This window comes from Mesoplodon densirostris, chromosome 9, assembly GCF_025265405.1.
Source record: "Mesoplodon densirostris isolate mMesDen1 chromosome 9, mMesDen1 primary haplotype, whole genome shotgun sequence".
Classification (NCBI taxonomy): domain Eukaryota; kingdom Metazoa; phylum Chordata; class Mammalia; order Artiodactyla; family Ziphiidae; genus Mesoplodon; species Mesoplodon densirostris.
This window is the reverse complement of record NC_082669.1, coordinates 37,259,150-37,284,917: the sequence shown is the minus strand read 5'-3', so window position 1 is coordinate 37,284,917 and position 25,768 is coordinate 37,259,150. Positions and strand designations below refer to the sequence as shown.

The window sequence follows — 25,768 nt, the reverse complement described above, 5'->3', positions numbered from 1 at the left end:
TTGAAATAAAGGAAAAGATATAATAAAATCCATCATAACTAATCTTGCCAGGTCTAAATAATCAAGAAATAAACTGGAAATGATATTTTTAAAGTTTTATAAACAGTATATTAAATGGAAATAAATTTAAGATCTATTGTGAAAGGGATCCTTCCATGACCAGGTGACCATAGCCAAGTTATCTGGCTCATTTTAAGAAATGTCAACAAATCCATGAAATTCATTAAATCAAACAGTGCACTCTCTTTCTTCTCAAAGCCAAGTGGGCGAATAAATTTCCAGAGCCCCCAGAGAAATAACTACAGACATCCCATATTCTTAGCAGAAAATTATAATGACTCATTATAGGGCCAGTTTCTTTCTCCATATTATCAAGAGAGCTAGTGCTTCTTACTAAAGGGGCTTTGGCTACCTCCTCCATAACGTGCAGTCTCTCATAAACATGTGTTGGACTTATTTAAGATATTGGTCAAATGAAGAGGAATTAGTTATCAAGTCAGTTCGAGAGCTCTGGTTTATATTATAAATTTGAAGAGAGCAAAAACTGGATCCTGATGAAAAGCTATGATTTGTTTCAAACATGATTTATACAGCACTACTCTGTTCTGAAAATCCGAAGTCTCCATTTTTAGATGAAAAAGTTGGTATTACGTATTTTGAACAATTGGGGATTTGCTGGTCATTTTAATTTCATATAGGGTTTTACAATCTCTCTAAGAAAGTAGAGCTTGGGATGTTGGGTGAGTGTATATTCTCCAAACATGAAAGATACAAGGTTATGTGAGAGTATAAACAAAAAAAGATTATATAGGCTATAAATAAATGATTTACCAGGAAATGATTAGGTGCCAGGCAATTAATTACCTCATATGACTCTTACAATTCTGTTTAAATAGGCATTACCCTCCAATATTACATGTGCAGAAACAGAAGGTAAGACGAGGAAGTGAAACTTCCCTGGTGGTGCAGTGGTTAAGAATCGCCTGCCAATGCAGGGGACAGGGGTTCGAGCCCTGGAGTCCAGGTTCGAGTCCAGGAAGATCCCACATGCCGTGGAGCAGCTAAGCCCACAAGCCACAACTACTGAGCCTGCGCTCTAGAGCCCGCAAGCCACAACTATGGAGCCCACGTGCCAGAACTACTGAAGCCCGTGCACCTAGAGCCTGTGCCCCGCAACAAGAGAAGCCACCGCAATGAGAAGCCTGCACACCGCAACGAAGAGTGGCCCCCGCTCGCCACAACTAGAGAAACCCCGCGCGCAGCAATGAAGACCCAATGCAGCCATAAATAAATAAATAAATAAATTTTAAAAAGAGAGAGAGAGAGGAAGTGATGCTTAGTGTTACACAGCAAGGAAGCAGCAGAGATACTTTTAAGTCCTGACTTTAAACTGTAGGTCCAGGGATCTCAGAACTACCCCCTCATGCATACTTTTTGTTTAAGGATATCAATTTGGCGATAGGGCCACAGAAAAGCAATACCAACATCTGAGGTCAGGTTAGATTAAAGGATGATGCTGGGAAGGAAACGGTGCCCCTTCTTAAACTAATGGAGTAACTGAGTCAAGAGGTATAAAATCTAGATCCATTCTAAACAGACAAACAGGCAGTTTCACTGCATTCTTTTCTGAGACTGCAATAACTTTTGTTGCTACTACAATATTCTGTAAAAAAGTCACTATTACTGCATGCAAAGGTAATCTGGAAATAAATCTTCCACTTAGATGTCCTTATTGGTTCCTCAATAGGTAGCTCTATGGGCAGGCAGTGGTACACACATGTCTTTTGGCTAAAATATTTTACCTCCCACTGTCTAAAGTGACCATGTAGGTATTGCAATAAAAAGACATAGTTATTAGTCTTTTAACTTGTCAGGATATAATATTATAATATTTTTGCAGAAAGCTGGAGTATCTTATGTAATACACAGGTAAGCCTACCAAGTATTGCTATAAATTCAGTTTTTCAATTATAAATCAGAAATACAAATAAACTAATATTCTTCCATTCATTCAATATGTCACAGAAAGATAAAATTATATACTAGCATAATGAGATATATTCCAGTTATTTATGACTTTCTTAAGGATGTAAGGGGAATTCAGTTCCAATCCATGAAAGGCCCAGTCAACACCTTGAATCATACTAAGTGTGGTGCAGGAGATGCTGAAGAGAGTTCTACCGATTCATTCTGTAAACAACTGGCTCACGTTTCCCTACATATCTCTAACAATCAGTGAAACAAACATTAAAGCCTCTAGCAATTTTTTTTAAACAACGAAAGGTAAAATTTGAGTTCTACCTCTGATAAATGAAAAAAATCAGAGAGTAAAGCAGGCAGAAATTATGTCTATGCTAAAACATTCCTTGCAGAAACAGTCTGGCTGCTAATTACCTAGTGAAAGGCACCCTATGAAGCACGGAAAGAAGTGTGTTGCTCTACCAGTGAAATTTAAAGCAAGGGCTCTAAAAGAAAAGCGGAGAGAAAAACAGAGAGAAAAAGAGGCAGAAGAGAGGGAAGGAGAGGAAGGAGGGACAAAAGAAGAAAGGGAGGAAGGGAAGGGAAAGAACAGAAGGAGTTGGAGGGAGAGCAGGGAAAATAATCAGCAAATTAGCTGAAGACATACAGGAAAATAAAGATATTGAAAAAAAATTACCATGATGGGAAATGGCTAAAAGCCAAAAGAAGGTAATACAATTTACAAGTTCCAAAATAAAGACTACCTAAAGAAAGAGATCCTAAAATTCTGCTGCTCTCTCAACACTGGGAAACAATGAAGAAATGAAATAGTCCTGAACATTGGGACAAAGAAATAGGAGAAGGATCTTGTGGCCTATAGGTGGAGTGATTGTATCTTCAATATCCCCCAAAATTAGATTTACTGAAAATGAACAAAAGTCTTTCACACCCATCAAGAAAAAGTAAATTTCTTTCTACCCTTTAGTGAGATGGAATTTTATGTTTTATAACAAGCATGAAAATTAGTCCTAACGCAAACACCAAAGCTACAATTAAAAAATAGATTGCTCGGGCTTCCCTGGTGGCGCAGTGGTTGAGAGTCCGCCTGCCGATGCAGGGGACACGGGTTCGTGCCCCGGTCCGGGAAGATCCCACATGCCGCGGAGCGGCTGGGCCCGTGAGCCATGGCCGCTGAGCCTGCGCGTCCAGAGCCTGTGCTCTGCAACGGGAGAGGCCACAACAGTGAGAGGCCCGCGTACTGCAAAAAAAAAAAAAAAAAAAAGAGGGCTCATAAAATACAGGCTCACTGATTTAACTGAAGGACTGCCTAAAGATTAACTAGAGGAGAAGTAGGTAGCTGGTGGATTTCTCAAATTTTTTTACTGCTCCAGGGTGCCTTGGCTTCATAACGTTACCACATTCACTGCCTTAATCTAACCTTACTAAGCCACAATAGTCTTAATCCTACTTTTGCTCTGAGCTAATAACGAATTCAGAAAGAAGAATGAGAAACCAAAGTGGATAGCCATGTGTTTGGTACAACTAAGTTCGTAATTAGTTGGAAAAAAAAGTATCACACTTACTCATACCACTGTTTATTGTGTTTTCGGTAAAGCAACGTATCCAAGGCAACAGCATTGACATCCAGAGCTCCTGGGGAAGGCCATTGGTTGGTGAGGTGGGCAGTTAACTCTTGTCTTGATCTTAAATCATTATTCTTTAGCACAGTCCTGTGAATATTAAGATGGTGAGTGCTTTTGTCTTCACTGTTCTGCAATGGCACAGGAACCTAATGGTATCAACTTAGGCCCCCAAATTCACCTTTTTAAAATGGTATGTTAACAGAATGTGACCAGAACTACAGGAAGGCTAGTTGGAGCTATGACTGTTTCGTCTCCTGCAGTATGTGTTTTTCATTCTTTTTCTACTACTACAATAAATCACTACCTGTGAAATTCAGACTTCCTATCTTTTCCCCAGAGATATTACTAAAGGACTAAGGGACTCAAGATGCATTTTACATCTTAACTAAAAAACAATGGTGATATCTTAGAGTTATAGGTGATCAGACGCCAGTTAAAATATAAAAGAGAGTAAAGAGTCCACGTGTATGACTCTCTAGCTTCAAAATTCACAATCTGTTGAAGTAATTTAACTCAGTAAACAAAAACAATTAAAATGAATAAAAATAAAACTAATACAGAAAAATATAAAATAAAAAATCCATGAGGTTCCTGTAATTGTTTTTGATAAAAGTGACTACTAATAAATCTTCATGAACATAATTATATCAATGACAATTACACTGAACAATATACTCTACTGGAAATATTTCAACTACAGAACAAAGCCATTATAACAACTCATGGCTTACTTTCATTTCTGTAGAGCTGTTACTTGTCAGTAACAAGTTGCAAAAGAACTAGCTTTCTCCCAAGATTTCAATTTCACAAACCAACTGTCACAAGACTAATTCAACATTTGAACTGGTAGTTCGTTTAAAAGCATAATTCTGTTTGGAAAGCTCTTATTCTACCCCTAAAATGCCTTAAAATACCACCTAGGCAACCTGCATTCTCAAACAGGAGTCCATGACTTTAGCGTTCCAAGGTCCTGACCCACCACCTCAGAAGCAGGAAGTAAACCGTGCCTGCCGCTAACTTTCAGAGACCATGGGCTTGTTGTGGGCGGCAGAGGGCCAGTGGTGCGCTAGCAAGATGCTCCTACACTGGAGAAAATCAGCCTGCACAACACCTCTGGCTATTAACCATGATTCTAATGGAATAATCCCATTTTTTATGTCTCTAGCAAGCTCCATACAAATATTTTTTATTTTATAGAATATTTGTGTGCATTTAAAAATATTTGCTCCACTATGTCCATAAAGAAACATTATCTGATGTCAACACTAGATTCTCTCTTACAATGGAATACTAGAAGTGAAATAGGCAGAAATCAGTGAGAATGTCTCCCGTCAAGATATTCCTTCAGGCTAGGTCCAACGATTTCATTTCACTAGAAAAGGAATGAAAAAATTTTAAAAGACTTTTAAGGTAATTTAACACCGGTTTTTATGAAAACAGTAAAGAGTGATTAGAAAACTTCTAAGGTTGACAGAAAAATAGTATAAAGCAGAAATGGGGATTACTGGCCAGAGAATCTATTATAATAAACTACCATTATTTTGGGTTCTCTTACTAGATTTCTCTCTTTCACATATTGCCTCTTTAGGGTTCCCAGTGAACGTCACTGGAGAACTCAATTCTAATGTCATAACTGGCCTACAGGAAATATTCAGAGCAGAACGGAAGAAAGGCAAACGTGCATCTGAGGAAACGCCATTGGTAGAACTCACTGATAAGTAAATAAATGAACGATCTCCACGTCAGAATATATTCTTTCTGGAAAGCGAAAAGTCTTACACCATATAAAATGGAAAAAGGAAATGAAGTTTCACAAGAGTTTTTACACACTATTTGCCTGTGGAGAATTTTAGCCCTATGACGAATTAAGGTACTGCCTTTTTCTATGGGAAGTTGCCTGGTCCTCTGAAACAGGAGATAAGAAATCTCAGCGTATTGAATAGGCCTAGTTTTCATCCATGCCACATCTGTGTTTCACCGTTTGTGAGGAATGTGGACACAGTAAATCCTGGCACTAGCCTTGCTACTATGAAAAGGAAAGCCTCCTGGAGGATGCTGTGTAAGGCAGGCCTTTTCTCTCACCACTCCAGTACACTAGGGGGCAGGCAAGTGAATTTAAGTTAGGTTGAAAACCCCATCCCTGAATTTTGAATCTTGACCTGAGTCCATTTAGAGTGATAAATAGACGAAGCAGTTTATTTGTTCTAGCAGTGAGGTCCTGACCAAAATGTACCAGCAAAGAGATATTCCTGATGTTCCTACTTCCCAACCCTCTGAAGTAGCTCAGCCTACCCTTCTCCAGGCCTACTTTCCCAGTATCTTATTCATTCCATGAGTTATTGATATCAATCTAATGAATTCCATTTGTGCTTTAAGAGTTGGTTGCGACTGCTTGCAATCAAAGAATCCCATTACTTACCTTAGAACAAGCAAAACGTACCAAGTTAACTTTCAGACCTACTCAATGGTAATCCAACTGATGTTAATATACGAAGAATGAGGAAATTTCTCATTTGGCCAAGCTTAAAAATAGGTTCATCTTAAATTACTCAACAATTACTGTTATTTCATAGTGCAAAATCAGGGGTCATTAAAGGTGAAACTATGTGATAATTAGCATTTAACTAATTAAAACTCTAACCAATGCTAACATTACTGAGCTAATCTAAAAACTAAATCATTCCATATGAGATAGATACTACTTGTCGCTTATGTCTATAAGTCAATTTAACATTCTCTCATTAAGGTAATAATTCTACAGAAAAATACACTAAGGGGAAATTGTTTAATTTACTAAGAAAGTAGAAATCATATATGTATTCCAGCTAATTTTAAGAACTTTCCTGTAGTATCTACCTCTAAACTGGGAGACAGTCAGCTATTTTCTCTTTAGATTCTCAGTAGGAATTTGGCCACACACACACACACACACACAAATATAATTCAATCTTTTCTCTTTAGATTCTCAGTAGGAATTTGGCCACACACACACACACACACACACACAAATATAATTCAATCTTTTCCTCCCCAGCTTTACTGAGGTATAATTGACAATTTAAAATTTATACATTGAAAGTATACAACTTGATGATTTGATATACAATGTGAAATAATAACCACACTCAAGCTAATTGACACATCCAACACCTCACAGTTAACCCTTTTTTGTGTGATGAGAACAGTTAAGATCTATCCTCTCAGAAAATTTCAAGTGTACAATCTTGTTAACTATAGTCACATTGTTATATATTAGATCTCCAGAATTTATTCATCTTGCATAACTGAAACTTTGTACTCCTGAACCATATCTCCCCAACTTCCCCTCTTTCCAGGCCCTGGTAACAATCATTCTATTCTGTTTCTGTGAATTTGACTACTTCAGAGTCCACATATAAGTGGGATCGTGCAGTATTTGTCTTTCTGCATCTAGTCTATTTCACTTAGCATAATGTCACCCATGTTGTCATGAATGGCAGGATTTCCTTCATTTTTAAGGCTGAATTATCATCCATTGTGCCTCTATGTGTGTATACAGACACAAGGTATTTATATATATATCACATATTCTTCATCCATTCATCCATGGACACATGGACACTGAAGTTACCTCTACCTCTTGGCTACTGTTAATAATGCTGAAATTAACATAACGATGCAGATATCTCTTCAAGATTCTGAAACAGAGTAGGACCCTGAGGGGTCCTTCTGGGTACAAAAGGCTTTCCGTGTCCCCAGTTTCTTGTTTGTAGAAAAAGGCTTTGTCTCCTAGGCCTTCCCTGAGTTCCAAAGAAGAGATTCAAGCAGTTGTTAATTAGGGAAGCGAGGGAATGCAGAAACAAAGGGAAAGCAGTCAAGAAACAAGAGCTCAGTGATAAAACAGAGTCTGAATTCCTCCTCGAAGCATATACAAAACAATCTGACACATATCTTTGAGCTGTTCTGTAGGAACTAAGACCCCCCCCCCCCCAGCAACCCAGGTGGAGGATGGTGACTACAGGCTGGGCACAAGCACTGGACCCCAGACTGGTTGGAACAAGAAGGTTGATGATTAAGATTCCTGAAACACCACCCTGTTACCTCACCACTAACCAATCAGAAAAAAGTCAAGTCCCCTGCAACCCTCATCCCAAATGTTGCCTTTAAAAACGATATGCCCTGGCCAGCTAGTAAGATGGATCTGAGACAAACCTTTGTCTCCCATCTTTTCAGCACACTTTTCGATCAATAAACCTTTCTCTGCTCCAAACTCCAACTTTTCAGTTTGTTTGGCCTCACTGTGCATGGGGCACATGAACTTGGGTTTGACAACAATCCTAATTTCCCTTCCTTTGGATAAATACTCAGAAGTGGGATTGATGGATCATACCATAGTTCTATGAATTATCTGAGGAACGTCCATACTGTTTTCCAAAATGGTTGCACCAATTTACATTCTCACAACATTGTCCAAGGATTCCCTTCTTTCTACATCCTTGCGAACACTTACCACCTATCGTCTTTCTGATAACGGAAATTCTCACAGGTGTGAGGTAATATCTCATTGTGATTGTAATTTGCATCTCCCTGATGATTAGCGAAGTTGAGCATCTTTCCATGTACCTGTTGGTCATCTGTATGTCTTCTTTGGAGAAATGTCTATTCAAGTCTTTTGCTCATTTTTTAATTGGTTTGTTTGTTTGTTCCTATTGAGTTGTACGAGTTCCTTATATATTTTGGATATTAACTCTGTAAGGGAGCAATGTTTGCCACCCCGAAATACATCTCTTTGGCATAAGAATTAATTTAGGATGATTGTTTTTAAGAAAAAGAAGACTCAGGGCTTCCCTGGTGGCGCAGTGGTTGAGAGTCCTCCTGCTGATGCAGGGGACATGGGTTCGTGCCCCAGTCCGGGAAGATCCCACATGCCGCAGAGTGGCTGGGCTCGTGAGCCATGGCCGCTGAGCCTGCGCGTCCGGAGCCTGTGCTCCGTAACGGGAGAGGCCACAACAGTGAGAGGCCTGCGTACTGCAAAAAAAAAAAAAAAAAAAAGAAAAGGAAGACTCAGAAGTCTTTCTTTTTACCATCCCCTTAGCTACCTAAAGAATTTAGATAATGAGTCTGGTTCCAGGAATAGAGCTATCACCAAAGACACCTTCAAAGAATATGGGCTAGGTGTGGTAAGGGAGAGACCAGAGTGTACTCTTCGTCCCACTATCTCTGCATGGTCAAGCAAACATTTGTTTACCAAACATTTACTTTCTCATCTCCATGTAAATTTCATCCCTCCACTTTGAAGCCCCAAACCACTACTTCCAACATCCTACCTTCTTTTGTCTTTAGCTGAAGATGGTATTTAAGGTGAGGGTTTCAGCCAGAGCACCCTAGCTTCAAAAACTAGATCTTACATTCTTTTGAGCCCTCAATATTACATTCATTATTTTAATGCAAGACAAAAAGATGAGATTTCCAAAGTTTGGTCTCTTTCCTTCCTTTCAGAGATTAGGCTCAAGTCTACTGGTACTTATAAGCTCTATATTTTGATAGCAGTGCTTAGTCAATTCAAAGCTGTCAATATTATTCTGTTCACTTACTTGATTCTTTATCTTGTGTCTCCAAACTTGAGGGTTATCCTCTCTCCCTCACTTTGCTCCTTTCCCACTTACCTCAGATGCTGTGCTGATGCTCATGATGAAGTTTTACTTTCAGCCTCTAGATGAGGCAATTTTTTTTTTTTTTGCAGTACGCAGGCCTCTCACTGTTGTGGCCTCTCCCGTTGCGGAGCACAGGCTCCGGACGCGCAGGCTCAGCGGCCATGGCTCACGGGCCCAGCCACTCTGCGGCATGTGGGATCTTCCCGGACCGGGGCACGAACCCGTGTCCCCTGCATCGGCAGGCGGACTCTCATGCGCCACCAGGGAAGCCCGTAATTTTTAATTTTGATAAGTCAATACATTTGAAGCCGCTGGCTACAAGGCAAGTTTTGAGAGTGAGTCTAGCAAATGCCCAACACCCCTGCTACACACCTTTGTTACTATCCACTTATTATTTATTTCCTGATGTACTGTAATTCTCAGGATACAGTCCAGTACTATTTGTGACAGGGCACACTGAGAAAATCTTAGGCTACAATCTTCATGAATATAAAGGATCTAACATAGCATGACTATAGGAGTGCAAAATTTTATGCTAGTGAGCATAATATTGAGAAGAATAATGAGAATAATGAGAATGAGGTAGAGAACACTGAAGTTCCAGAAAGGGAAAGCCACCAAACACCAGGTGTTGATACACTCCACCCCTCACTCTGCTAGGAACACAGGGTAAGAGAGTTACAGCCTCCCAGCCTCTCTTGACGACCTTGGAAGAGGAACAGGACCACCACTCAGGCACTATTTGTTTACTGTCGGTGTTGGTGGCTGCCGTCCACTCAGTGTAAACTCTATGAGGGCAGGGACTTTGTTTTATTCACTCCTGAATCACCGGCACCTAGAAGAGGGCCTGGCTCTTCATGGCATTCTCAGTATTTATTTGTCAAATGAATGGATAAAGGCCAGAGAAGTTACAAAAGCAATTTAGCACCAAAAGAAATAATGAGAGTTACTTTTTGTTTTTTTTTTTTGGCTGTGCCGCACAGCATGTGGGATCTTAGTTCCCTGACCAGGGATCAAAATTGTGCCCCCTACAGTGGAAGCATGGAGTCTTAACCATTGGACCACCAGGGAAGTCCCTACTCTTCTTCATTTAAAGTTTACCAGAATTGGAAAATGCTTATATAGCTTGTGAATATCCTAACTTCTTCATAATTTTAATCTAAAAATTTCTTTGGGACTTCCCTGGTGGTCCAGTGGTTAAGAATCTACCTTCCAATGCAGGGGATGCGGGTTCAATCCCTTGCTGGGAACTAAGATCCCACATGCCTCAACTAGAGAAGCCCAAGCGCTGCAACTAGAGAAGCCTGCACGCCGCAACGAAGACCCAACGCAGCCAAATAAATATTTAAAAAAAATAAATCTTTGTGTTTTGTTTTTTGTTATTTTTAGACACAGCCATGGGATAAAGACTCACTTTGTATCACTTTACAGTTATTTCCCTTCAAATAAAACATTTTGAAAGAAGAAGCCTAAAAAGGAGCCAGATACCCAAAATTTTTAAATTATTTACCTATGAAGTATTCTTGCCCAAAAAGTTAATCCCAAATCTAACAAAGTCTCTTAAATGCTTTTCAACCTTGTTTACACTTAAAAAAAATTGAAGTATAGTTGATTTACAATAGTATACTAGTTTCAAGTATATAGCATAGTTATTCGACATTTTATGAATTATACTCCACTTAAAATTATTATAAAATATTGGTTACATTCCCTATGCTATAAATTACATCCTTGTATCTTATTTATTTTACCCTGGTTGCACTTTAGACCTTAACTTGACAGTATCTTTTGAAAAGAAACATTAATAATTTATTATTTTTTTAAATTTATTTATTTTATTTGTTTATTTTTGGCTGTGCTGGGTCTTCGTTGCTGCGCGTGGGCTTCTCATTGCGGTGGCCTCTCTTGTTGCAGAGCATGGGCTCTAGGCGCGCGGGCTTCAGTAGTTGTGGTGCGTGGGCTCAGTGGTTGTAGCTCGCGGGCTCTAGAGTGCAGGCTCAGTAGTTGTGGCACACGGGCTTAGTTGCTCTGTGGCATGTGGGATCTTCCCAGACCAGGGCTCTAACGCGTGTCCCCTGCATTGGCAGGCGGATTCTTAACCACTGCGCTACTGGGGAAGCCCTAATGAGTAATTTAGAACCTCGAAAAACACTCAAATGCCTCCTTTTCTTTCTTTCTTTTTTTGGCTGTGCTGTGTAGCTTGTGGCATCTTAGTTCCCCGGCCAGAGACTGAACCCAGGCCCCCAGCGTAGAGTCCTAACCACTGGATCGCCAGGGAATTCCCTCAAATGCTTCCTTTTCCCTCTCATTTTAAAATGCAAGATAAACCCTGGATCCTCAGAGGAATGGCTGATTCCAGGACAGGAAATATACAAGATGAGCCTGGGATATCTTGTACCAGAAAGCAAGAAAATTAGCAAAGACAAATGTGTCATGTCAGAAGGACACAGGAATGAATATAAAGGCATTTCCATTAGTCAAAGATAGGACAATTTGAGCATCAAAAAGAAAAATAAATTTATGGGACAGAAACACCCTGAATATAGGCATTTCTGCTATAGTGCAGAAACAAAACAAAACAGTGTTCTGCAATTACACACTGAAAATAGCTGGCCTTATGGGGAGAACAGGGTTAGGGGCTGACAACTCAAAGTCTATTCAACCTTCCAACTACAACACTAAGAAAAACTGTGACAAACCTAATAAAACTTCAAACCCAATTTAAAATATTTGTTAAATTCCTATTAATTAAAGAAATATTACAATAACTTTACAATGACAACAGCTTTAACAACAACAAAAAAGTAAAAGCCATTTGATGGAAGAGGGTGCAAGGAAGGGTCAAGGCTGCTGAGGCTGAGGCTTGCCATGGGGGCAAGGACAACTATAGAACAAGCACCTCCAAGTTCTAGCTCAACTGAGCTAGAGGAAAGCACGGGGAGATAGTATTATGTACAGTGAGAGAGTGCCATCTGTTGGTGGTCTGCAGTATTTGCCTGTATTAGTGTATTCTGCATTCTGCTGGCGATTTATGTATGTATGTATGTATGTATGTATGTATTTAATGCAGGCTGTGCCAGGTCTTGTTGTGGCGTGTGGGATCTTTAGTTGCAGCGTGTGGGCTTCTTAATTGTGGCATGTGGACTCTTAGTTGCAGCATGTATGTGGGATCTAGCTCCCGGACCAGGGATAGAACCCGGGCCTGCTGCATTGGGAGCTTGGAGTCTTACCCACCAGGTAAGTCCCTGCTGGTGTTACTTTTTGAGAAATGTTAACCTCTAGGAAAAAAATCAATTATGAATCAACGTGATTTCTTTGCTATACTAACATCATCCCCTTATTTATGAACCTTGTATGAGCTAATTCACGTTATAGAAGAGATTATATATAACAAGTTCATAATCTCAAAAGAGAGAAAGCAAAGCAAAATCTTCATTTCATTAGTAGCTAAGTAGGACATCAGCATCTTACTTTGAAAATTAATAATATCCTATAAGAACTGTCATGGTAACAACCAAATAGCCCTGATAGGGAGAAGTTCTTTATAGATGATTCTAGCCTTTAAGCATGAAGGGAATAACAATTAGGAAATCACCATTTTACAAATCCTAATGTTCCAAGTAATGCTCATCCATGGTCAAGCCATTAGATGAAAGGCTGATGAGAACTTACACAAAGGAGAAATAAGGCTGTAACCACCTAAATCCACTGTCCTATCTTAAGATCAATAAAAGTGGGACAACTTGTGTGCTTCCCAATATGAAGTACTGAGCACTACCTATAAAATATTCTTGTCATAAAATTAAACTCAAATTTAGCCCAGCACCTCAGAGCACTGGTTTTCAATGCTGACTGGACATCAGAAACACCTGGGAAGCTTTTTAAACACTTGTACACTTGCCTGAGTCCCACCTTTGACAAATTAAAACAACATCTCTTGAGGTAAGGCTCAGGCAGGCATCCTCATTTTTCAAAATATACTTTTAAAAGGCTCCCTGAAGGATTCTAAATGTGCAACCAAGATTGAGAACTACTAATCCAGAGTTAAGAGGATATACTTTACAGAATAAACAGTACAAAGCAGTGATTCTCAAACTTTAATGTGTCAATTAATCCCCTGAGGATCTTATTAAATACAGATTCTGATTCAACAGGTCTGGGGAGGGGCCTGAGAATCTGCTCCCAGATGATGCAAATGTAGCCAGTCCACTTTGAGAAGAGAGGATATAGTACAGAGAATACAGCTGTCCAACACCAATTAAGAAGAGTCACATATGGAATTTAAATTTTTCTAGTAGCCACCTTAAAAAGTAGGTGAAATTAATTTTAATGATGCACTTATTTAACCCAATGCATCCCAAACATTATCATTTCAATATGTAGTCAATATAAAAAGTTATTAATGAGACATTTTACATTCTTTATTTCACACTATCTGGTGTTGATTTTATACTTATAACATATCTTAGCTCAGACTAGCCACATTTCAAGTGCTCAACAGTCACATGTGGCTAATGGCTACATACTGGGAGGCATAGGTATATAAGAACAAGGTAAATAAACCACAAAGAACTAATCCAGAATGCTGGACGTTGTGCAGGAAAAGTCTGCAAATAGACAATGACAGGAAAAGTAAAAGTGGGGAAAACTGTTCTAAATTAAGAGGCTTATGAGACATAACTATATGTAAAGTATGACTGAATCCTGATTTGAAAAAGATCAACTACAAAAAAGTTTATTTTAAAACAATTAGGAAATTTGGTATGAAAGCACATTCCATGATAAAAACAATTGTCCCTAATTTTACTAGGTATGATTATGAAATTATGTGAGAAAGTATCCATAGTTTTTAGAGATGTACAATGAAGTACGTAGGAATCAAAGGGCATGATTGCTTCAAAATCGTTCAGCAAAGAGTGAAAAAGAAAAAGACAAGTAAAGCAAATGTGACAAATTCTTGGTAACTGTTCAGTCTGGGTGATGGGCAATCAGGGGTTTATTCTACAATTCTTTCTTTTGTGGATATTTGAAAATTTCTATTTTTTAAAAAATAAATTTAGTTATTTTTGATTTATTTTTGGCTGCGTTGCATCTTCAGTGAGTGGGGGCTACTCTTGGTTGCGGTGCATGTGCTTCTCATTGTGATGGCTTCTCGTGTTGCAGAGCATGGGCTCTTGGCACGTGGGCTCTGTAGTTGTGGCTCGCGGGCTCTAGAGCACAGGCTCAGTAGTCATGGTGCAGGGGCTTAGCTGCTCCGCCGCATGTGGGATCTTCCCGGACCAGGGCTCGAACCCATGTCCCCTGCATTGGCGGGTGGATTCTTAACCACTGTGCCACCAGGGAAGACCCTTGAAAATTTCTTAATAAAAAATTAAAAATATAATAATAGCTTCAGAATTTAAATGCTAATTATAATTTTATAAGTGTTAAATGCTAAAGAACAGAAATAACTAAACAAAACAATATTTATATGTTAATAGTGATATTGTCTTATTTATAAATTGTAATTTAGGGATGCTTCCCTTTTTCATGTACTCAATGTAAAACATTTGCCAAATAAAATGAGTCACTTCTCCATGAAATTTGTAGGGCAGTCCCAACTGTTATAGGTCCCTGGTCCAGATATAAGGACATCTGCTCAGATATAAGAGAATCTGCCAGCAGTTTTAATCTAACATCACGACTAAAGGCAATGAAATGCCATTCATATCAAATAAGTACCCCTTGCCTGTTTTAATACATAATTTCTTACTAATACAAAGAAAATACAATAGAAATGGTTCTACCTATCTGGTACCTGGCCTTTTTCTCTTCTGGATGCATTTTCTTGACTTTTCTGTTCTTATATGGATAATAGAGTATGTAATATATATTAGCATGATTGTAATTTAATATTTTAGTAACTGTTACCTGCCAAAAATATATATGGCCAGGAACTGTCATGATTTGTCCATTATTAACTGGGCTATGATGACATACTGCATCCTCCTGTTAGAATCCATACCACTCATCCTAAAATTTGTGAACCAGGATGCCAGAGCATCACTGACTTCTGGTTTGCAGGCCAACAGATCACACCATCACTACTCACCATGAACCACACCAAACTGGCTGTTGAACTATAACAATGGCTTAGTTTTAGCAATGCATGTTTCTTCACTCTACTATTTAGACTCTTCTCTAGGGAGCCCTGTAAGACATTTTACTACTCTTATTCTTCAAATCATGAATAGAAAAATTTCATCAACTAACTATAAAAGATTCCCTATTACACATTTTATTGGTATTAATCATGACAAAGAATTTAGCTTTTGCATACTGTTTTGAGGCTCTCTATTCTTGAGGTCTGCAATCAGTGTTTTACAAAGAATCTTTTGTACAGTAGAACAAAAGGTCTATCACAGATCCATAATATTATGGATCTATCTGAAGGTCTATCACGGATCCATAATATTATTATAAATATTAATCCAACTACCATTTAGAAACTAGATCTCAAAAGTGATACTCAGGAATAATACAATCAAGTCCAAATTCATTGTCTGGGCATGATAAGGTAAAGCATTTTAAACTCACTATTTATCCGAGTGAATTTATCAAGGAGATCTTAAGGTTTCTGTAAGCCAAAACAGGCTAATAATCTTGACTACCTTCTTTGTCCTACCTGTATTAAACATGATACCACTTAATACTCATAATAATCCACAAGGTGAATATTATCTCAGTTTTACAAATAAGGAAACAGAGGCTCCAAGATATTAATCAAGATTGAGCTCATATTAGGCAAGGACAGAGCCAGTATCTGAACACAGTCCTGATTTGCAAGAAAGCTATGGGACACTCCTCTACCATATCATACTGTGCACTCTATTGCCAAAACTACAAGATGTTCAGATTTTATGAGTATTCAAAGACATTATTAAAGCATACTTTAACAGTAATTCAGAAACACAGATAACCATTGACAAATATATAAAAAGTTAAGTGACAAATTATTTAAATCACCCAGGAAAAGCTAATCAACATAATGGAGAAGCAAATACTTCATGCTTCATATTCTATTTAATGCTCCTTTTATGACCTTTTTCTTTATACATTATACATTTTAATCTTCTCAAGGCCACTTTTATCTCCTCTGGATTAACAAAGGGAATTTCAGTGCCCACTGTGACTGCAGGCCTTCCTAACTGTTGGTAAAAAAAAAATATCAGGAAGGAAAAAATGTCCACACTCTCCCTACAGTTTCAAGGTGCCCAGAGATTATCTGCACCTTAAATATGATTCTGATAACGAAGTAAATCGTAAACATTCTGGAAGGCATGTTTCTTACTCTTCCATTAAGTATTCTTGTAATGGTTTTTGTACAAAGGAATCTTGTAAGACACCAATTTACAACCTAGCCAGAGATTGTAGCCATGGTATGTGAAAATAAATTTTTAACCTCTAAACTCAATAGTCTAATTCTCATCAGTGGCCTTAATTTTTTATTTTTTGCTCTAGTAACTTAAAGAGATTAAAAATAACTGTAAGGGGGCTTCCCCGGTGATGTAGTGGTTAAGAGTCCGCCTGCCAATGCAGGGGACACGGGTTCAAGCCCTGGTCCGGGAAGATCCCACATGCTATGGAGCAACTAAGCCCGTGCGCCACAACTACTGAGCTTGTGCTCTAGAGTCCGTGAGCCACAACTACTGAGCCTGTGTGCCACAACTACGGAAGCCCGCGTGCCAGAGCCTGTGTTCTGCAACAAGAGAAGCCACCGCAATGAGAAGCCTGCGCACTGCAACGAAGAGTAGCCCCCACTCGCCGCAACTAGAGAAAACCCGCGCACAACAGTGAAGACCCAATGCAGCCAAAAATAAATAAATAAGATAAACAAATTTTTAAAATAAAAATAAATAAATAAATAACTGTAAGGTTTCTTTGGAAGATCAATGACACTTCTATCACAAAAGATAAAACCATAACTCGTAGATTCTTTTTCAAGCTAAGAAGTTTGAGGCTGTTTCCTTTATATTATCAGAAGCAAAATAAATGTGATACAGTCAAATTTAATTCTTCAAATGAAAATATCTCTGTGATGAAATAAAAACCGATTACATAATTATTTATAAGTTAAAAGCATTTAGACAAACTACCAGTATTATTTGCAAAAGAAAAATTATTTTCTTAATCTCTTAATTGTAAAGAAATAACCAGAAATCTCTACTGTTTGCTTCATAATAAATATTCTTCTCTCTGCTTATAGTAGTGAGGGGCTACAGGAGGTATTAATCTGCCCCTCAGTGACTGATACCCTATATGACACACTCTCTTTAAAATATTAGAAAAAATGGGACTTCCCTGGTGGCGCAGTGGTTAAGAATCTGCCTGCCATTGCAGGTAACACGGGTTCGATCCCTGGTCCAGGAAGATCCCACATGCCGCAGAGCAACTAAGCCCGTGCGCCACAACTGCTGAGCCATGCTCTAGAGCCCGGGTCCACAACTACTGAGCCCACATGCCTAGAGCCCGTGCTCTGCAACAAGAGAAGCCATCGCGATGAGAAGCCCAAGCACCGCAACGAAGAGTAGCCCCCGCTCGCCATAAATAGAGAAAGCCCACATGCAGCCACAAAGACCCAATGCAGCCAAAAAATAAAATTAAAAATACGTTTAAAAAATTAGAAAAAAAGTAAGAAACAATATGCGAACATAATTCTTTTTATCAAGATACAAATTCCCAGAAAACATTTAATTTTTATGTTCCTTAATAAAACTTTTTTACTTAAAAAAATCATTTTTTATGTTTTTAGTCTCAAAGTATCTCCTTGCAAATTACTTGTTAATGACAAAAGGAACAACAGTAACTATACAGAAGAGAAAAACACCTTAACCAAATGACTAAAATTAACATCACTAATAAAAGGTCAACAGACTTCATAGACCTCTGCATGTGATATCCTAAGGACACACTGCTTACGTTGTATTCCAGCCACAAATGGATAAGCTCATTCTAATCACAAGGAAAAGCAAACAAACTCAAACTGACGGATAGTCTATAAAATTACTAGCCTGCATTCTCAGAAATATCAATCTCATGTGAGACAATCACTGAAAAACTATTCTAAGTTAAAAGTGACTAAAGAGAATGACATCCAAATGCAAAATATGATCCTGGATTGGATCCTGGACCAAAAAACCAAAAGCAATAAGAAACATTACTTGGACAATTGATGCAACTGAAATATGAGTTACAGGTAAACGAAGTATTTTACCGATTTAAATTTCTTAAAATGAGAGCTGAAGTGTGGGTATTTAAGATAATGTCATTGTTCTTAGGAAAAACACACTGAAGTACTAAGGGGTAAAGAGATATGATGTGTGCAACCTCTCAGGTAGTTCAAAAAATAATGTTTGTATATACAAGCAGAGGGAGAGAATTATGACATGTGGAAAATGCTGAAAGTTGGTGAATCTAAGAAGGGGCATGTGGGAATTATTTTGTACTATCCTTGCAACTTTTCTGAAAGTTTGAAATTATTTCAAAGTAAAAAATTTAAAAGTCATCCTTAAGATTAAGTAAATATTAATATGAGAAGATTTTCACCATAAACAACTAATTGATAAAATTAAGTTTCACAAAATGGTAGGGTTAGTGCAAGGGATTTGAACAGTGATAAGTTAAGGAGCTGTACCAGAATGTAGATCAATACACAGTTTTCTTCATCAAAAAAAGTCTTGCTATGAAAAAAAGTCAGCTCTACTAAACTGTGCTTAGTGACATTCTGGCACAACCTGGTAACAAACAGTTTCTATAATGGCACTGTACTTAAATAGTACAGTGTACTTCGAATAGATGACCTTATATACCATCTTTTTGCAATCAATCACTAAATAAATACTTTAAAATTATGCATATGCATTTGGAATAATACACACCAAGTTATCGCCATTAACTCTGGATAGCACAACTGAAGGTGATTTTTATTTTCTTCCCATATTTTGTAAACTTTCTACAGTGACCATGATTACTTTTATTAGAAAAAAGTAAACTTTTTAAAAAGAGTAAGTGAAAAAGAACTAAACAGAAGGCAATCAGACTTCTTGGAACTTGAATCCTACGCCACACATGCCATTTTTCTTAACTTTACTGCCAAAATTTTTCCAAAAGGACTCACTTACAGCTGATCTTGAAGCTCCACAATTATATATTCTAATTGTTCCTTCTCCAATTTATGAGCCAGATCAGAATCTTCAATCCTTTGTAGTAGTATTTTATTCTGAGCGACAGATTCAGACAGCTGGTTCTCTCGAAGTCGTAAGAGTTCTTCGAGATAACCCTGGAAATACAGATCACCAAGATATAGCAAGTGCAAAATTCTAATATGTATCTTGAAGACAAATGCTGAGTAGCTTAAATGTTATTCTTATCTATATTGTAATGAAACAATTTCAAAGTATCACTGAAAAAAACAGAAAAAAAGCTTTAATTGAATTAAAAATTTAATATATGTTTTCCATTATTTAAAGCTCTTCTCTAAAGTTCAATAAAATATGTTTGTAATTTAAGGTAAAACTTAGTTAAAACATTATAATTTCTAAGCTCCACAACAGTGATAAACACTCTAAATGCCTCCTAGCTTCAAAATACAGACCTAATTACAGAATGATCAATTATAAAGCTGCCTCTCTGTGATTATTGTTCAAAAACAGTTATTAACATTTTAGCATTAACAAATTAGTGGGAAGCAGTATAATGTCTAGGTTAGGCCTGCAGGCTTAGGGATTATATCATGTGATAGTCAGTTCTACTACTTATAAACTAAGTGTCCTTGGGTAAATTACTTAATTTCCCTGTGCCTTATTTTCATCATCTAAAAAAGTGGGAACAACAAGGGTACCTAGCTGGGAAGATCAAATGAATTAATACAGTGCTTAGAATACTAGCTGGTACCCTGTATGCAATGTATAATTCCTAGCTATTATTATTAGCAGACACCTAATAGATATGAGACTTTTTGAACAGATCCTCTCTTATCTTTTTACCCATATATTGTTTCTTTGTCCTTTTGCTCTGCTTTCTGGGAGTCTTCATTGAATTTATCCTCCAAATCCTTATACTAAATTTTTGAACTCAGGGAATCTTATTTTTCATTTCCAATTTTTTTGTGTGTTTTCTGACTGTTCCCTTCTCATGGCATCCTATTCTTTTTAGATCAGTGTGCTTTAAAATTCCTCTCAGGATATTCATTAGAATCTTTTTTCTTAAAGTATTCTTCTATTCCATTTCTTATCCTTTTCATGTGCCATTAACAAACTGCTTTAGCTATTTGGGCTTCATGATACATGTTAATAGTAACTAACACTGTTCTTGAACTTCTTTTTCAGATTTTTTTCCTGACAATTCTCAAATATTTGTTCTTTCCATAATAAAATCTCAAAAACTAAAGTTAATTTTTACAAATGAAATTTTGTAGGTATACACAGCTTAATAGAAACTATATAAATGATTATTTATAAACATCAGTAATTAAACAATATTTAAATACCCAGCACCTAGATCAACTACCAATACTTTCAGAGACCCTATAATGTCTTTCCCTGATCACATCCCTTGCCTCCTTTGCAAAGATAACAATACCCTGAGATTTGTGTTTATCGTCCCCTCGCTTTTCCTTCTAGCATTACCATAAGTGTATGTCATCTTAAACAATATATTTAGTTTGGATGGGTTTTATCTATATTCTTTTGAAACTTGCTTTTTCATCTACAGTGATGAGCCTAACTATAATTCATTCATCACTCTCAATAGTGGATAGTATTCTGTTGCATGAATACTGCAGCTTATTTATTCACTCTCCTATCAATGGCCATATGGATTATTTTAGATTTTTCTTAATATAAACAATATTCCTGTGAACAGTCAGTTATATGATACCTGGAACACACATGTGAGAGTTTCTAGGAGACACGACTAGGAGCAGAGTCGCTGGGCCACAGGCCACACGTATCTCCACATTTACTAGATAACACCAAATGGTTCACACTGTGGTTTTTATATTAATCACATCTTGTATTAATTCACGTGACTTTACATTAGTATCAAAGTTATACTGAATTCCTAAACTCATTGGAAAATATCCCTTCTTTTCCTATTCTCAAGAACAGTCAGTATAAAATAGGAATTACTGCCTTTTGAACATTTGGTATCATCTACCTCAAAAACCAAACAAGTGTGGTGATTCTGGGGAGAGGAGGGAATAGATTTTTTTTTTTTTTTTTTTTTTTTTTTTTTTTTTTTTGCAGTATGCGGGCCTCTCACTGTTGTGGCCTCCCCCGTTGCGGAGCACAGGCTCCGGACGCGCAGGCTCTGGACGCGCAGGCTCAGCGGCCATGGCTCACGGGCCCAGCCGCTCCGCGGCATATGGGATCCTCCCAGACCGGGGCACGAACCCGTATCCCCTGCATCGGCAGGCGGACTCTCAACCACTTGCGCCACCAGGGAGGCCCGAGGGAATAGATTTTAAACTACTTGCTTAATTTTTTTCAATGATTATAGGTCTATTCGTTTTGAGAAGTAATATTTATAAAAATTCTTCATCTAAGTTTTCTAAGGTATTGACATAAAATTGCTAAAATTATTCGTTAATAATTATGGGGGGTCTCCACTGCATTTATAGTTATGCTGCCTATTCTTTTTCTTTTAATATTTATTTATTTAATTTTGGCTGCATTGGGTCTTAGCTGCGGCACACGGGATCTTTCGTTGCGGCTCGCAGGCTCTTTGTTGTGGCGCGTGGACTCCAGGGTGCACAGGCTTTGTAGTTGTGGCACGCAGGCTCCAGAGCGCGTGGGCTCTGTAGTTGTGGCATGCAGGCTCCAGTGCACGTGGGCTCTGTAGTTGCAGCACACAGGCTCTCTAATTGTGGCGCACGGGTTCAGATGCCCTGCGGCATGTAGGATCTTAGTTCCCCAACCAGGGATTGAACCTGTGTCCCCTGCATTGGAAGGCAGATTCTCAACCACTGGACCACCAGGGAAGGCCCTGTCTATTCTCTTTTAATTCTTAAAATTGTCTATCTGTGCCTTAACTCTTTTAAATTTAATTATGGTTGAGATTTGTATATTTCATCAGTTTTGACAGATAATCAGCTTTTGGTTTTATTAATTCTGTATCTCTATTTCATTAATATCTGCTCCTATTTTTCTTATTTTGCACTGGTTTTTTTTTTTTTTTTTTACTTCTTGGATGCTTAGCTCTTTAATTTTCATTCTTTCTTTTCTAAGATAAGTAATTCTCCAAGCACTGAAAAAGCTGCAACTTAGTACTAAGAGTATGCATTGTTTTCATTCCTGTTCATTTCTAAGTATTTCCACATTTCTTTTTTGACCCAAAATTTGAAGACTTAATTTTTAAAAAATCCCCATTGGTGTACTTCACGGGGTGGTAAAATTTTTCTATTGAATCTAACTTTATTGCATTGTGATCACTATTATATCATTTCTTTGGTATTTATGGGCATTTGTTTTGTGATCTAGCATAGTCCATAAAAATTGAATAGTTGTCCCATGTGTGCTTGAAAAGAATGTGTGTTCTAATTGTTAGCATTTAACATATTTTAGATTGAGCTTACTAGCTGTGTTGTTCAAGTTCATTACATCCTTACCAATTTTTTGTCTGTTTAATCTGTAATTATTAGGATGTTAAAATTTTCTACTATAATAATGGATTTATCCATTTCTCATGGATATTCTAATAATTTCTATTTCATATTTTTCATGGCCACATTGTTAAATGCATGTAAGTTCAGCACTGTTATACAACATTCCTGGTGAATTGTTCTTTTTTAAAAAGGCAATTCTTTCTTTAGTCTTAAAAATGCTTTTTGCCTTAATGTCTATCTTGAATGATACTGATATAGAATTATTTTGGTTAGTATTTGCCTACTCTATTTTTATACTCCTAGTTTCAACTTTTTTGTGTCACTATTTTATGTATGCCTCTTACAGACAGCATATAACTAAAATTAATGATTTAAAACATAAATTTAAGAGTTTGTCTTTTTTTCTCTTAATTTTAAAATTATTATTATTACTTTTTGGCCTTACCATGAGGCTTGTGGATCTTAGTTCCCTAACCAGGGGTTGAACCCGGGCCCTCGGCAGTGAGAGCACAGAGTCCTAACCACTGGACTGCCAGGGAATTCCCAAGAGTCTGTCTTAACTGACAAGTTTACACCATTTACTTTTATGGTGATGTTGACTCTTTTGGTTATACTGAGATTTATTTCTACCACTTTATTTTGTGCTTTCTTTATACCATCCTTATTTTTTCTCATTTGCTCTTTGCTACTGTGTTAATCAATTTTCCTTATTTCTTTTCTTTCTTATTATTAGTTTAAAAGCTAAATATTCTATTTCTTTTAACTGCAACTTTGGAAACAGGCATACACATTAAAAAATGTGTCTACACTCCTCTGCTGTAATACAAAGACCTCAAAAGGCTTTAGCTTCAATCACTCTCTCTCACTCTTTCTGATACTATTAGATAGTGTTTTAGTTCCATTTTACTTCCAGGGTAGGCTGAAGCCAGAACTAATTGTTAAACTTCAGATATTTTGTAATTCAGCTGTTAAAACACTGCTATTATAAAAAATTAAGTTTTATAAACTTACCATTAAGTAAATTATATTAACAAACAAGAGAATAACTACAAAATCTATCATTTCCCAAGTGTTTTACTATATTTTACTATTACTATCTGTGCTCTTCAAGTCATTTATATTTACTGTGTCTGCCTGGTAGAAAAACTATGTAATGGTGTGCTACTGTGCCTCTCTTCCTGATTCTACATTCAGTGACATCAAATTGGTAGTTTTAAGTTGGCCATGATGGGAGTATTTATCCCAGAGAAATCAGCAAATGCTACAAATCAGGGCTTATCTAATTCCTCTGCAAAGCCAGTTGTTAATCACATCCCAGAACAACACTGCCACCCCATAATGGTCACTAATATTGCTGTTGCTGTTTCATGTAAAGGTTTATTTGCCAATTTCTGTGCTTACTCTGCCATTTTGCATCGCATCCTGCCTTCTTGGTTCAGTTTCCAACTTGAATGATAGTGGGCCTAGATTTGCTGCTCCCCTGTTGGTATTAAAACACAAGTACCTAGGTTAAGGGAATGGCCCCTCACCCCCACCCCAGAAGCCTGCAGGACTTTAACTCATGACTTATTCCAGGCCCTTCTTTGTTTACAGTCCTTACTGAGGCCCTTCTTTGTTTACAGTCCTTAGTGAGCTCCTATTCTTTGAGAGAGCAGCTCTGTATGAAACTCTTTCAAAATTTTATTCTACTTGGCATTTTCAGATTTTTGCAATGTAAAGGCTTTCAGTTATCTTAGTGTGACTTCTGGCTGGTAGCTGGTACCAGAATTCTCCTTTAACAGGGTATTAAAATTTTCTTTATATTTCTAACTAGCAGCTGTTTGTCTACAGGAAATCTCTTCATATTTGTAAATTTCCTTTGTAACCATTTTCCTCAGTGTATTTTTTATTGTTCTAATAATTCTATGGATAATTCCATTGGGCTTTCCCTACATAGGTCATCTATGAATAATGATAATTTGAAAGGAAGGGTAGGAAGGAAAATAAATCATAAAGTGAAAAAGAAGAGGTTACAACTCAAGATGATAGAGTTTATATTCCATTCCGTTATGTACCCCACTTTGCCTACTACAGTGCTTAATACACAAGAGCTGCTAAAATACCTGATTTTAAAAAAAAGAGTGAGACACATATATGGAATTTCTTAGGCAATCACTGCATTTTCACAAACCAAATAATCCTTTATAAAATTAATCATAGAAACTAATACCCCAAACAAATGAAACTACATACAGAAGAATAAATGGCTTATTATATATATTAAAACATAAAATTATTTAAGAAACAAAAGCCTCTCCTAAAACTGGCCCCGATTTTTAATTAAAAGGAGGACAATCCAAGAACAGAAAGGAAGTAGCAATAGGTAAATACTTTTATACAGCTAAAAGATCTTTTGGCAGTGACAGTCTAAAGGTAGTAACTAGAACCAAATTAAATGACTTTTGACAACTGATAAATACCTTCTGTTCCAGCGTTAGCTGATACTTTTGTTTAACTCTCTTACACTTGTTGAACCAACTATTCTCATCCATGATGAAAGGAGGCCCGACGTTCTCTGGAGTGCTGCTTTCACTACCACTGCTTCCCAAAGTCCTCAGCTCTTCCTCATCACTGCTGATGCTGTCAGAACTGAGAAGATTAAAATTTTTTAAAGAAACAAAATTCATAATATGTTCCACTTTGATTTTTTAGAAACACTTCTGTATTTGCAAGCTACTGGTGAGCAAGCTCCAAAATATTCATCACTAACTATACAATAATAATGATATCATCAAGCCTAGAGATGCTACAGAAGTTCAAGTGAGGTTTACAGATCTAAGGCATTAACACAGAAACTGTGAGAATGTCCTGAGGAGAGAGAAAACACTTCTAAAGAAGAGAACCAGAAACTC

The 25,768-nt window shown here is 37.4% G+C and overlaps 1 protein-coding gene across 7 annotated transcripts in view; it reads right to left on the bottom strand.

Annotated features, from left to right (window-relative positions):
• RUNDC3B (RUN domain containing 3B) overlaps nt 1-25,768 on the bottom strand; it is a 148,102-nt gene that overhangs the window by 20,977 nt on the left and 101,357 nt on the right. For 5 of the 7 annotated variants that reach the window (XM_060107963.1, XM_060107964.1, XM_060107965.1 and 2 more), the window contains 3 exons: nt 25,337-25,505; nt 19,396-19,553; nt 3,543-3,689 (listed from right to left, as the gene is read on the bottom strand). In XM_060107963.1, the coding sequence (XP_059963946.1) occupies nt 3,543-3,689; nt 19,396-19,553; nt 25,337-25,505 (474 nt within the window). The remainder of the gene's footprint in view (nt 1-3,542; nt 3,690-19,395; nt 19,554-25,336; nt 25,506-25,768) is intronic. The other 2 variants (XM_060107968.1, XM_060107969.1) reach the window with 1 other exon arrangement.